The sequence below is a fragment of the Mustela nigripes genome, chromosome X (genome assembly GCF_022355385.1).
Source record: "Mustela nigripes isolate SB6536 chromosome X, MUSNIG.SB6536, whole genome shotgun sequence".
NCBI classification, from domain to species: domain Eukaryota; kingdom Metazoa; phylum Chordata; class Mammalia; order Carnivora; family Mustelidae; genus Mustela; species Mustela nigripes.
The window spans coordinates 108,850,346-108,864,625 of NC_081575.1; the positions used below are offsets into that span (position 1 = coordinate 108,850,346).

The window sequence follows — 14,280 nt, forward strand, 5'->3', positions numbered from 1 at the left end:
GGGGGGCAGGTGGAGAGGGGTGCAAGGCGCCAGCTCTTGATCTGTCCTCAGCCAGCCTCCTGCTCCCTCATCACCCAGCCCTTGTTCTCAAGGCTGTGTTGATCATCTGAATCACCTGGAGAAGTCTGAACGCAGAGCTTCCCAGCCCACAGCAGACTGAGTGAACTAGAGTCACTAGGGCGGAGGTTACACAGATATCTGGGTGGCCGGGGGTGGGGGGTGGTAGTTACTGACGTGGTTTGATGATAAATCTGCCAGCTTTGTCTTTTTTTAGTAGCGGTGGGGGGGGGAGCTGTGTAATGACAGCTTTGAAAACTTCCCTGTAGGAATCAGATTGAGATGTTTAAAAACAAACTTTCTGACATCCTAAGAGCTTCCTGTTTGACCTAAACTCCATGAGAAATCTTGACAGCCACTCCCCTTGGAAGGGAACTGGCTGGCTCTTGATGATTGTGTCCCGACTGGCTGAAATCAGAGAGTGTGGAGAAGAGAGAGAGAGAGAACTTAATGGTTAGTTTGCTGACCTGCTTTGCATTAGATAATGTCTGTGGAGGCTCCCAGAGTGCGTCCAGGGGAGCCAGGGCCCAAATATGGAAAAGAGAAGCCATGATGATGAGGTAGGAGTTGAAATTACCATCACAATTGTTGAAAGCGTTATTTCAGCACTTTCCCATGCGCCTGGGTCTGGGGTTTCATTTCTCCAGTGGAGGGCCCGACAAGCTGGTGGGGGTGCGGGCTGGGTGATGGCTCTGCTGTAATGCAGTGCTTCCTCCATGGTGGGGCTTTGCGGGTCACCTCTTTCACAGTATGACTTTCTCTCTTTTTGATAACTGAGGTTCTCCAGCAACTGAATTTTTTTTTTAAAGATTTTATTTATTTATTTGACAGAGAGATCACAAGCAGGCAGAGAGGCAGGCAGAGACAGAGAGAGAGGGAAGCAGGCTTCCTGCTGAGCAGAGAGCCCGATGCGGGACTTGATCTCAGGACCCTGAGATCATGACCTGAGCCGAACGCTGCGGCCTAACCCACTGAGCCACCCAGGCGTCCTCCAGCAACTGAATTTTTAATATTTCTGAAATCTTATTGTTACTCTTTCCCCGTGAGATCGTGTAGGAAGGTAAGACACCGGGGGGAGATGATCTTCCTGGTTTTCCTTGATTTATTTTGTCCCTTTTAAAAAGTCCCTTCAAGACCAAGTGTTTCCCATTGTTGTTGCATTTATAATTTTCTTTGCCCCAGCTCCTTACCTTGTCTGAGGGTTAAAAAAAAAGATAAGGGAAATGCCATGGTCAGGAAAAAAAAAGTTGAGTGTGGGAGAGCCAGAGGCAGGTTCCAAGTGATGTGGCTCTGACACACACCTGCTTTCCTATAGTGACTTCAGGCCCAGCAAGGGACACAGGCACCCACAATCTGTAGCCAGAACCCTGTGAGAAGCCCCTGAGCCCCAACTGTGCTGAGCGCCTTGCTTCTCTTTGCTTGAACCCTCCCTGCTGCAGAGGCAAGGCTCTAGGACATAGCCTGGTGCTGAGACAGACCCGGACGCACTTTTCTAACCCATTGTGTTGTGCACGTAGTATGCCAAAGGAGCCAAAGGGGAGGGACCTTAGTACCTGGGGCAGGAGAGGAAGGAACAGATCAGGCAAAGAGGATGGTGAGAGGGACCAAGGAAGTGTGAACAGAAGCCTGGAGGGGGAAGCAGTCTGAGAAGTCTCTGGAAGGAAGCCTTTCCAAGAAGTACAATGGGAAGCAGAGGTGGGGGGTTGGGGGGAGATGTGAGGTTGGGAGGTGACAGGTGCCTTGTGTACCTTTGTAAGGAATTTGGACCCTAGATGTGATCAGGAAGCATCAAAGGAACAATTTGAAGCAGAGGCATGCTGTCGTCAGATGTGGGTGGAGGAAGAGTTTCTTTAACAGGTAAATTTCTCCGGAATGAGCATCTGCCCCATGTAGCTTATTTTAAAAATAGCTTTATTGACATCTAACTTGCATACCGTACAATTCACCCACTTGAAGTGTCCCATTCGATGGTTTTTAGCACATTTACAGAATTGTGTAACCATCACCATGATCTGATTTTCATACACGTCCTTCACGCCCCAGAGAAACCTTGTGTCCATTTGCTGTCACTCCCCACTTCTAAGCCCAGCCACAGGCAACCAACCACTCATCTTTGTAATTTCTCCTTTTTCTTTAACATTAAGGGGAATGTCTTCCGTGAGTGTATTCACTTCAGGGTGTCTCTTCGCCAAATTATAAACTCCTGCTCTTGACTTCCCAGCCGTGGCTCAGCCCATTCCCGTCAGCCGTGATTTCGCTGTCCTACCTAACGGGCAGGCTGGAGGGTGGGCGGACCCCAAGGGCAGTGTGTTCATCTGCTCAGGGTGACATCAGAGACCTGTGTGCTTCCTGTCTCTCCCCCACGGTGGTCCTGCCAGGAACTCCGGCCCAGGGCTGGTTTCTCGGTGGTTGTCAGGGAGCTGCAGAATGGCACGGCCTGGCAGTGGGGCGCTCTGCTTCCTTGTACGTAGCCTACACGTACGAGGAGTCCCTGCAGGTGCGCGCTTAGTTCCTGTTGCCCACCCTGAACCGGCGAGTGCCTGAGAATTGATGAGTCTGCCTCTCTGCAACTGGGGGGGGGGGGCCCCCCGGGGGGATAGGTGGCTCTGTGGCTCCTTGTCAGCGACCACTAGTTGTCTCTGCTGGGGAAGGAGGAAGGGAGCCACCTCTACTCGTGGTATTGTGGTATGAGGAGCGGGTTTGCAGCTGGACCCTCGCTTCATGTGTCTCTGAAAAGGGTCATCAACTCAGGTCTCACTAATTCAGGAGTTCATCCTCATTTGGTCATGGGGTGCACTCAAGTTTACCTTTGGACAGTGTAATAGTGTGGGCGATAGTGGAAATAGTGGTAACATAAACTTTTGTGGGAAATAAGTGATTTAAGTCTCATTAGAAAAACCTGTTCGCTTTAGGATGGAAATGTTTAAACACATGACTAGTAGTAAATGCTAGAATATTGTTCTTATCTAGCTATTAAGTTAGTCCCCTGGAATCTCTCCTTGGGGAAAAAAAAAATGAAATCCTGTCCTGAATATGTCAGTATTTGAGTTACTATATGAACTTGACATTAACAAAAATTGACTTTCTTTCAAGTATAATTCATGCTTCACTAAGCCAAGTAGACATTCTGCCAGTTATTTGGACTTTATTAAATTTTGCTTTATATGTAATAAAAAACTCAAGGTAGGCCTCTGCTTTGCAAAATATCTTACTTGATTAGGAGCTGTATTTTCAAGTCTGTTTTGGAGCGAGGTTTGTCGTCATGTAAGTAATGAGCATTTTCTGGTGCAGCTCTTTAATGGTGAGAACGGATGTTGAAGAAAGCAAACACCATATGCCCTTTGTTTCGCGTGCATGTCCCCTCCTGGAGGCTGGGTGGAGTGTTTCAGCTGTCTTGAATAATCTCCATTTTGCTGTTACTGCAGACTTTGCGGTTCTCCCACTCTTGTCTCCGATGTTACAACTTCTTCCTCGTCCTCCTCCTCAGTCAGAAAGGTTCCATGCTCTCAAATGCCAGAGATTGGATTAATTTTGAAAAGTGAGTTTCCCTTGATTTGTGACAGAAATTAGTGCAGAGAATTAAAAAAAAAAAACAAACCACCCAGTGTGAACGTGTAGTGGGAGGGGCAGGCGGGTTGGGTACGGGACAGGATGCTTAGAATAATTCTGCTGCCAAGTGAATCAGAGACTTGCAGCTCTCGGCGAGCACGGAACATACTCCTGCCCAGAGTTCAGACACAGTGAGCCAGAAATCACCACTTCATACTCCACAGAATGGACCCTTCCGCAGCCAAAGCCCCGAGTGCTGCAGAGGCGTCTGAGACTGTAAGTAGGCCATACATCTGGTTCCGTTGCTCTTACGCTGGCATCTTTTGTAGCCTGTTGTCTGACTACTTCTTAGGCCAGGAGGGAGGAGGCATGATGGGGAATTTGGTCCTACCTCTGTCCTTCCAAGATGGTAAGCAACACTGTTTTCCATTCGGACCTGGTCTCAGCTTTCATGTTTGCGGTGGAAGGGAATTTCTTTCCCCAGGCCTTCCTCTGTGACACAAGTGGCTTTTGGCCGAGCCCCTTTGGTAGTAACATCTGTAAAGATTTGGGACAGCACTGTCATTTGGTGTGAGGGCTCTTCCCTTCTCCTAAGTGCAAATGATGAGTTTTTTCCAGGGGATACCCCAGCCAGCAGAGCCTTCTCCCCCTGCCCGCCCCCCACCCCCAGGCATCCCTTCCATCAGCGAAGTGTCCCTAGCAAGGGCTGGGAGCAGGTGATGTTTCTGAGGCAGCTGGCAGGTTTGGAAGCCTGGGATGAAGCCAGGTGTGGAATCCAGCTTCCCTGTGATGGGAAGGAGAGAAGAATGAGTTAGAAAGCAGGACAGAAGTCAGCTTGAGGTGTCTCCAGAGAGCAGCCCTGTTGCTAGATGCCAGTCGAAGTGGCAGGCAAAGCTCAGATCCTCACTCTGCCAACTTTGGGCCACTGGCAAATATCTCTCCTCATCTTACTCTTCCCATCTGAAAATCACTATCTTTGCCCCTTGCGGGATTGCTGGATTATATGAAGTCATGAATGTGAAAGTAATTAGTACTTGGTAGGCATTTGCTAAATGATGTATTTTTGCCCTTCGTGCCCCTTCTCCTTCCTTAGCGGGATATTGTACCGTCAGTGCGAGCACCGTGCTGGGCTCCAGGACATGCCACCCGTGTTGCCTTCCTGACTTCTTTCAAGGCAACCTTTGTGGCCTCCGAGTTCTCTTGCTTGGTGTCATGGACTTGATCTTAGGGTCAACTTTGTTCAAGACCAGAGCCCCAGGTTGCCCTTTTAGCCTAGGTCAGGTAACCAACCCCCAAGCACAAGGCGGTCTCTGGCAGATGGTGAGAGTGGGTCATGCTGTGTCTGCGATCCATCTAAATTAAGGATCGTGAGGACAGGAGACCCAGGTCAGGAGGCCACGTGATGAATCCTAGGGGGACAGTGATCAATCAGAAGAGCCATTTCTCATTCAGCTTTGAGTTTCCAAGTTATGGAAACCTATATTCAGCCAGTGCAAGGGAGAAGAAAAAAAACCCTCGAAGAAAAGTGCTCAGTAGTTGATCTGATTTCTGAATCAGAAGTAGGTGTAGGGCACCGTCATGGTGACATTCCAGCGGGTTGTTTCAGTTAACCTGTTCATGGGTTTAGGCATCCCGCGTACTTGTCAGTTCGTTCCCAGATGCCTTCCACCATTATGGGCATGTGTCTGTTTAGGGGATTTTCTTGAGTCTGTCTTGTTAATTAGCTTTACCCTGTGCTTTATCTTTGCTAACTGTGAGTTAATTGGTAGTAAGAGTGTTTTCTTGTCAGTCACAAGTTCTCCCACCGCTTTGCCCAGTTGAATTTCTTGTATTTCATCTCGCATTTAGACTCAAATTGTTTGCCTCTAGCTGGCAAGAGTCCATAACGGTCTGCGAGCTCCAACACAGTGCTAATTTTTATCAGTGATTTTGGAGACACTTTGTCATCTGTGCACTTTGTTTGGTGTGTGATGATTTAAGAGTACTTTTTATCTTAACCTGCATCAGAATCATGTATCGCAGTGTACCAGCCTTCAGTAGCTCTCCGTTGCTCTTCTTTGAAATCCACTTTCTTGCCCATGACCGGCAGCACCTCGTGTAGCCTGGCACACGACGACCTTTCCAGCCTTGTGGCCATCTCCCGCATGCCTGGCCACTCCCTTCCATAGCACCAGTGCTGCCCCCACTGCCCTGCTCCTGCTGGCTCAATCCCACTATCGAGCCCAGGCACTTGCCCTGTCCCCTCCCAGGAGTGCCCTTTCTCTGGCTCTTGCTTGGGTGGCTTGCTCTGTTTTCTTTCAGGTGTTACTTGGAGAAGCCCCTGGGCCATCTTATCTTAAGGGACTTCCTCCATCTTAAGTTTCCTTTCTCCCTTCCTGTTATGTCAGCATATCTATTTCTTGCAGAGCACTTATAACAGCCAGTAAATCCTTGCCTCACTGGCTTGCTTGGCATTTGCCGGCTCCCTAATTGGAATCTCCACCCCAGGGCTGGCAGAGGTCTGTCTTATTCCACTGAATCCCCAAGCCCCTGACTCCGTTCTTAACCCACAGTAGGTGTACAACAGAGCTTTCTTAAATGAATAGAGGTTTGGGATGATCAGTGACGTGGATGCTTTTCAGTAGTTGGTGACTGTGAGCATCTTCTCTGTGCCGGCTGCTCCCGGCCCTACTCCCTGCTCCTGGCACTTTGGGAGCCCTCCAGACCCCAAGGCCCTGGCAAGCTGGTGGCTGGTATCTGGAGTAACCTTCTAACTGTTTGAAGCATCACTTTTGTTCTCAAAATGAAAACCACCTGTCTTTAAAGTTATTTGCTTAAAACAAATACTTATTTCTTTACCGAGGCCTTCCTCCCCTTTCCCCACCTCCTGCCAAGAATAATGGGAAAGCCCTCCTATCTTGGAGAGCAGTTTTCCCTCTGGTCACAATCCAGAGCTGGAGGATTTATGACCCAGGGTGCTGAGCAATAGCTTTCCCCTGCCCCGCTGCTCTCAGATGTCCACACTTTGTTCTTCCAAGGGGCTCCAAGGGGTCTTGTGATCGGGGCTCAGCCTTGGTCCTGCCTGCCTTTGCACAGTGCCTTTAACCGTCCCTCCTCCAGGGAAGGAAGCCATCCCTGGGCACCACAGAGATGGCAGCTGGGGTGGGGACCATGTCTGACCAGTGTTCTGTGGTGGGCGGCTTGCCAGCTCCCCGACACCTTACACCACCTCTGGGGAGAGGCTGCTGTTGCCTGCATTTTAGAGACGGTGCAGTGAGGCTCATGGCCGGGAGGTGGGTTGTGAGCAATCAGGATCGGAACCCAGGTCTCTCTGGCTTCCAAATCTGTGTTTGTTTGTTGGTGTTCTCGGCCTTTCTCAGGTCTTGGGTTGTTTTTTTTTTTTTAATTTTAATTTTTTATTTTTTATTTTCAGCATAACAGTATTCCTTGTTTTGTTTTTACCATGTTCTTCAGTTAAAAGCTGGCACCTTGGTGTAGGTAGATGCGTGCATAGATGGAACGGCACAAGCGTCCCAAAGTAACGGTTGCCTTCCCTGTGCACAGTGTACCCTGAGGGTCTCCGGTCCATTTTAAAAATGCTCGTCGGGGGCGCCTGGGTGGCTCGGTGGGTTAAACCCTCTGCCTTTGGCTCAGGTCATGATCCCAGGGCCCTGGGATCGAGCCCCGCATCAGGCTCTCTGCTCAGTGGGGAGCCTGCTTCCCCCTCTTTCTCTGCCTGCCTCTCTGCCTACTTGTGATCTCTCTATGTCAAATAAATAAATAAAATCTTTTAAAAAAAAATGCTCATCAACACATAGTGGGAGTCTGTTCCTTTTTAAGGCCAAGAAATATTGCATCATATGCATACGCCAGCGTTTCTTCATCTACTCATTCATCAGCTGACATGGAGCTGCTTCAGTGTCTGGGTCTCCAGCCGCTGTGGGGGGCCAGGGGGAAGCGCATGGTGCTGTTCAAGGGGTATCAAGTCTTCATGGTGCAGGCTGACTCCGTCCTAGAGCTCTGCTGTGTGACATGGTGTCTGTCGTTAACAGTGCTGTATCGCGTACTTAAAAATTTAGTCTCCAGTGTCCATACTGCAATGACAAAAAATGCCAGGGAGAATCTTCTAAATGGATCATGTGGCCCACTAATTGAAAGCAGTCAGAGGAACACTAGGTGATAGATCCGTGCTTACTTCACATAGAGGTTTTTATGATGAAAGCTACTTTTCAAAATGGCTATTGCAGTATAACCGACACACAGAAAATGCTCGCAAGATGATAGCTTGTTGAATATTCACAAACCGAACACATCTGTATGAAGAGCACCAGATCAAAACACAGACCGTTGATTTAAGCTTCTTTGAATCAAGGCGGGCATGGAATACAACAGAAAGCGATGGGCCCTCAGTTTGTTCGGAATTGTGTACATGCAGCTTACTTGATAGAAACTGTCTTTTTAGAGCTCCCATGTTTTGTGTTTCCAGTGGTGGGGCCTGGCTGGTATTTTAGGTCTAACAACTAGGAGTGGAACCAGGCTGCTATACGGACCGACCTAAATGGCCCCAAAAGGAGGCTGAGGATGCGCAGGGTAAAATGTGAACAAGGAGGAGGGGGAAGGGCCAGGACCCCACAGTGGATATGGAAACGTTTGGGAATGCGGACTTATGGTGACAGTAATCGAAACCCAGTATTACTGAAATGGGGTGGAGGTGGGGAAGGAACTTGGGATTAGAGTTCCAAGCCCCTCGAAGTCAATGTACTTTTGTGTAAGATAAAGAACATTGACCTCTTTCAGTGAGTATTGGTTTAGAGAAAATTCTTTTAGCATACCAAATCAAACTCTTTTTCTTGGCCAAAGACCTGAATATATCTGAATACCAAAACAAGCTAGATTAACTTCGCTTTTGTAATGTGTGGGTTCTGTAAGGTCGTGGTGGTCAGACCGTACCCCATTCCTCATCATGGCATGCATGTAGAAATGAAAGGGAGTGGATGCTTGAACGTGCTTTTTAAACATTACATGCTATTACAAAGTTTTATTAATCTCTTTGTGAGACGCATTGATAGCTTTTTAGTCAGACTGCAATCATTTCCTTGAATCAGGGACTTTGGGATAATAATAAATCCTTTTGTCTTTGTTGATTAGATAAGCTCTTATTCATTGTTCCTTTTTGTGAAGGAGACTTTGAACTCTCACACATTTGGTGTGCGTTTCCTGGTGTTCTGGACCTATGGTGTTCACTGTGGGTCTGTGTTTAATTCTGTATTTGTTGTGGAAAAAAGGTCATAGGACTGTAGCAAACACACTGTGGGGGAAGGGGCATCCCGCTGGGGACAGGGAGCCGGTGTATCTGACTTACTGTTCCTTTCTTGGTGCCCAGCATTGGGCCACTAAGCACTTGCTGAATGAATGGAAGGAGAGAGGAAAAACTGCTAGGTGGGATTTAATGATAAGTACTGTGTGCTTTGTCTCTTTTATCCTAGTTAGTCATTACAATAAGCCTGTGAGGTGGGTGCTTTTGCTATCCTTTAGAATGACCTCAGGTCCCTGTTTGCCAGGGGATGGTTCTGGTGTATGCCTGCTGTCCTAGCACTGACAGTGGTAGTACACTCTTTCACTCTGAAGCGTCCTGGTTCCAGTGATAAATTGGTTCACTCTGAGATGACTTGAAGAGACATTTCTCCAAAGAAGACATCCAGATGGTCAGCAGACATGTGAAAAGATGCTCAGCATCACTGGCCATCAGGGAAATGCACATCAAAACTACCGTGAGCCATCACCTCACAGCTGTCAGAATGGCTAAAATCAACAACACAAGAAACAACAGGTGATGGCGAGGATGCAGAGAGAGAGGGGACACTCTTGCACTGCTGGTGGGAATGCACATTGGTGCGTCCACTGTGGAGAACAGCATGGAGTGTTCTCAGAAAGTTAAAACTAGAGCAATCATCCAGCAATCGCACTACTAGGTATTTACCCAAAGGACACAAACATACTACTTCAAAGGGATACATGCACCCCGATGCTTATAGCAGCATTTTCTGCAGTAGCCAAATTACACAAACAGCCCAAGTGTCTGTTTACTGATGAATGGATAAAGATGTGGTGTACGCACACACACGCGCGCACACACACACAGATGAATATTTTTCAGCCATAAATAAGAATGAAATCTTGCTATTTGCAACAGTATGGGTGGAACTAGAGAGTATTATGTTAAATGAAATAAGGCTGTCAGGAAAAGATAAATACCATATGATTTCACTCCCATGTAGAATTTAGGAAACAAAAATGAGCAAAGGGAAAACAAAAAGAGAGACAAACCAAGAAACATACTCTTAACTCTAGGGAACACACTGCTGGCTACCAGAGGGGTGGTGGTGGGGGGATGGAGGAAACAGGTGACGGGGATGGAGGAGGACCCTTGTCCTGATGAGCACCACGTGATGTATGGAACTGTTGAATCACTCTGTTGTACACCTGAAACGAACATTCCACTCTTTGTTAACTAACTGGAACTTTAATACAAACTTTAAAAGAATTAAAAGAGTTGGCTTTCTCTCAGATGTTGTGGTTTGGATTGACCGATGGGGAAACTGAGGGCACAGAGAAGCCACAGCGCTTCCTAATGCCACCCAGCTTGTGTGGGGATTCCTTCCTAAGAGTCTGACTTGAGATTTTGTCATTCAATCGCTGAGTTTTGCTGCCTCCCCACTTAAGCCAAGGAGTATGCAGTGGAAAAAGAAGGACTCTGTTTTTCATTCTTGCTATTTAGTAAAAGTCGTGATGTATGACTCTGGGCAGGAAGACTGTGCTGGTGAAGACCCAGGGAAACCCTAAAAATGCTTTCCCTGGTGAAGCTGGACGCTTAGTATCCTAGAATGCTGGTACCACTCACATGTGCCTAGGGCTTCATAGTTTACAAAACCCTCTCTCCTACATTATTCTGTTGAAACTTCATGTGTACCCTGTGAGGTGGAAGGTGGTACTTCCATCTTACGAAGGAGGCTGGGTGATTGATCAACAGGACGATGGGGTCACCTGCCTGAGGTTTTATATCCACAAAAGGAGCTGGTCCAGGATTCGCTTCCTATTCTGCCTGCATGGTTGGCGCCTCTCCCCTGTAGCAGAGGGGCCTTGTGGCCAGGCGTGCTTACACAGCTCTTTTGAGGGTGCTGCTCATGGAGGATTAGAAAGCCCTTTGAAGACTCACAAGGTAACCCAAGGTAACACTACCGTAACACAAGGTTTCTCAACCTCGGCACTGTTGACATTTTGGGCCATTTAAGGCTATGGAGGGGGGGGCATGCTGTGTAGGATGTTGGGCGACATCCCTGTTCTCTACCCTCGCCAGTAGCTCTCCCCTCCCTTCCTCCCCGGATGTGGAAACAAAAATTTCTCCAGATGGTGTCAAATGTCCCCTGGGACACAGTTGCCCCTGGTGAGGAACCACTGGCCTAAGTTCAATAGCAGCATTTGAAAGAGGGGAAAGGACAACCTTGAAAATGTCAGGCCTGTCATTTTCCTGCTCTGGTTTCTAAAGCATCAGAAAACCTATCAAAAGACCCACAGAGGGGTGGAAAAGGGAACAAGCAGCACATTTCATGTTGGATTTCGTTCCATGGAAGACTGTTGGGTCTCCCAAGGAGGGATATGAGGGCCAGCATTTTTTTTAAGTTAGAAATCACACAACTAAAAGTGTTTTTTAATGGGAAAGTTAGAATAGAGATCAACTGGAAAAGGCACATATGCATGTCCTGAGAGCCTGCTGCCCAGAGATAACCACGCTTCACATGATGCTTTACCTCCTTCTAACCTTTTCCAACATGCATGTATAAATCTTCCAAATAGGGCCATGCCACAAATGTTATTGTAATCAGCTTTTTTTAAAACTTACATTTGCCACAGATACCTTTCCATATCTCTAATACAGAGCTACAACATTTTTTTTTAAACAAGATTTTTATTTATTTGTTTAAGAAAAGCAAGAGTACAAGGACATACAAGTCGGGGGGTGCAGAGGGAGAAGAAGACTCCCCACTGAGCAGTGAGCCCAACGTGGGGCTCGATCCCAGGACCTTGAGATCACCACGACCTGAAGCTAAGGCAGATGCTTAACCGACTGAGCCATTTAGGGGTCCCACTACAACATTTTTGATGGCTGCATTGTATTTCATTGTATGGCTACAGTATAATTTATCCACTTCCTATTGTATACATTTGTTTCGTTTCCAATTTTGTTTTTGCTCTTACATGCAAAACTGTGATGAGGATTTGTGTGTGTGCACCCATGTCCTTCACAGCCTTTTTTTTTTCACCCCTTACAGAAATAAGGAAATGTTATCATCCGTTGAATAAGATCTCTAATTTGTAGTGTGCTGGATTGCCTTTTGAATATATTATATAACTTTGCCCCTGAAAATTATGGAAATTGTATTCATAAAAATTAGATTATGCACTAGACGTGCAGAATGGGGTGTGGAAAGTTCTTTGGTTTTCTGATGAAAGGATGACTAATAAGAAACCATGTAGGTTTCATGCCCTATTCATGAAAACTACTCGTAACAGTAGAGGGCTACTTCCTGAGTAGGAATTACAGCCCAGTAAAGATAACTGAATCTTCCTTTAAGAGTTTTCTCATTGCAGAGAGAAACTTAGGGCTACGTTCTCATGAATTTTCATTGCTCATAGATTTTTCTTACACGTTTTCAAAGTGATAAAATGAAGGGTGTCTGGGTGGCTTGGTCGGTTAAGTATCTGCCTTTGGCTGGGGTCATGATGCCAGGGACCTGGGATTGAGCCTGGTGTTGGGCTCCCTGCTCAGCAGGGAGTCTGCTTCTCTCTCTCCCTCTGCCCCCTCCCCTCATGTGTGCGTTCTCTCTCTCTCTCTCTCTCTGTCTCAGATAAATAAATAAATAAATCTTTTTTAAAAATGAAAACTCCCTCTCCTCTCTGTTCATGCTCTCTCGCTATTTCTTTTCTTTTTTTTCCTTTTTTCTTTTTTCATTAACACAGAATGTATTATTTGTTTCAGGCATACAGGTCTGTGATTCATCACAGACATTACACACTTCACAGCACTCACCATAGTACATACCCTCCCCAGTGTCCATCGCCCCGCTCCCTCCCACCTCCTCCCCTCCAGCAGCCCTCAGTTTGTTTCCTGAGATTAAGAGTCTCTTTTGGTTTGTCTCCCTCTCTGGTTTCATCTTGTTTCATTTTTCCCTCCCTTCCCCCATGATCCTCTGCCTTGTTTCTCAAATTCCTCCTATCAGGGTCTCTCGCTATTTCTGTCACCATCTCTGGCTCTCTCTCTCAAATAAATAAAATCTTTCAAAAAAATCAAAATGATAAAATGATAAATTCATAGTAGAACCTTTAAATGGTACAGAGAAGCTTAAATAAATTTCCCTCCTTTACTCTGCCTTTGTATTTTTTCATTCTGTAGAAATTTTCTATGCATATACAACCACTAAAAATGTGCAAAGGTTTTTTCCAAACCCCACAAGCTGGCCAGTAATACACAAGCTCTGATCCAATTAGCTTTCTTCAGTTAACATACCTTTCTGTGCCTACACCTTGTTATGTTTAGTTGGTGCCCTTTTTGGGGTTGTTTCAAGCTTTTCAGACATTTCTCTCTTGCAGCAAGGCAGTCTATTTTATTTATATTTTATAGTTTCTTTATTTATTTTTAAATGGTCTGTTTTACATGTACCTCTCTGTAGGCTACATGCCTAGCAGTGGAAGGATTGGGTTAAGAGTCTGTGCCCTTAAAATTTTCACAAATATTGCAAAATTGCCCTTCCACTGGGAGTAGCTGGACTTGTTGCATCAGGCATTTTTTTCCTGCCTGGCATAAACTGTGGACTAATACATTGGGAACACAAAGGTTGACCTCGTCTATGGGATGGGCCATCAGGGTTAGGAGGCCTCGGCCTTGGGGGTACTCGGGGAGGGATAAGTATTTACTGGGTTTCTCCTGGGATTGGCCAGAAACTGGCTTTTGCCTTTTTCAACAATGGAGTAAAAAGTATGTCTGTAAAGCAAGGTGACAAGACCCAGGCAGGCAACTTTCTGGTAATATTTGATGTTGTGTGTCAGAATCTATGTAGCAAATGTACCAAATGCACCGTGCAGATGTGTAATGTAATAAATGTAATGCCACCTGCTCTAATCATTTCATGATCATTTTCCACCCCTCTTTATCTCTTCCACGATGTCCTTTTTGATGTTTTTCTATTCCCCATCTTCGTCTACTCCACGATATTTTTTGCACTTTCCTTTTTCAAAAATGATCATTATGGCTGATACTGCATTTTATTGTTGTATTATCTTATTTTTGCCCAGCTCTGTCTCCCTGATGAAATTTGAACCAACGCCTGGTCTCTAGTCTTTGTCACCCTAGTGTGGTGTTGGCACAAACGTATTTGGATCAGCTGCTTTCTTTGGAATTTTCCTAATTTTTTGGTGTCCCTGTGTTTGGTAAAGGAGGCCTGTCGCTGGACACCCCCATTGTCAGTTCCCAGAAAGATGCTCATTAAGGTCTGTCACCTCACTTGTCAGTGTGTTGCTTTCCTGCCCAGGGAAGGGCCCAGCAAGGTGCCTTCTTTTATTGATCTGGTATTTGAAGCAGTGGAGGGTGGCAGACATCTGAAGATGTCTCTGTGAACCCCAGTGGACACAGCAGCTGCC

General features: G+C 46.5%; 1 protein-coding gene across 2 annotated transcripts in view; it reads left to right on the forward strand.

Annotated features, from left to right (window-relative positions):
* Positions 1-3,743: 3,743 nt before the first annotated feature.
* SH3KBP1 (SH3 domain containing kinase binding protein 1) overlaps positions 3,744-14,280 on the forward strand; it is a 244,058-nt gene continuing 233,521 nt past the window's right edge. Inside the window, exon 1 of one of the 2 annotated variants that reach the window (XM_059384727.1) lies at positions 3,744-3,882. In XM_059384727.1, coding sequence (XP_059240710.1) covers positions 3,832-3,882 — 51 coding nt within the window. In that variant the 5' untranslated portion in view covers positions 3,744-3,831. The remainder of the gene's footprint in view (positions 3,883-14,280) is intronic. The other variant, XM_059384726.1, reaches the window with a different exon arrangement.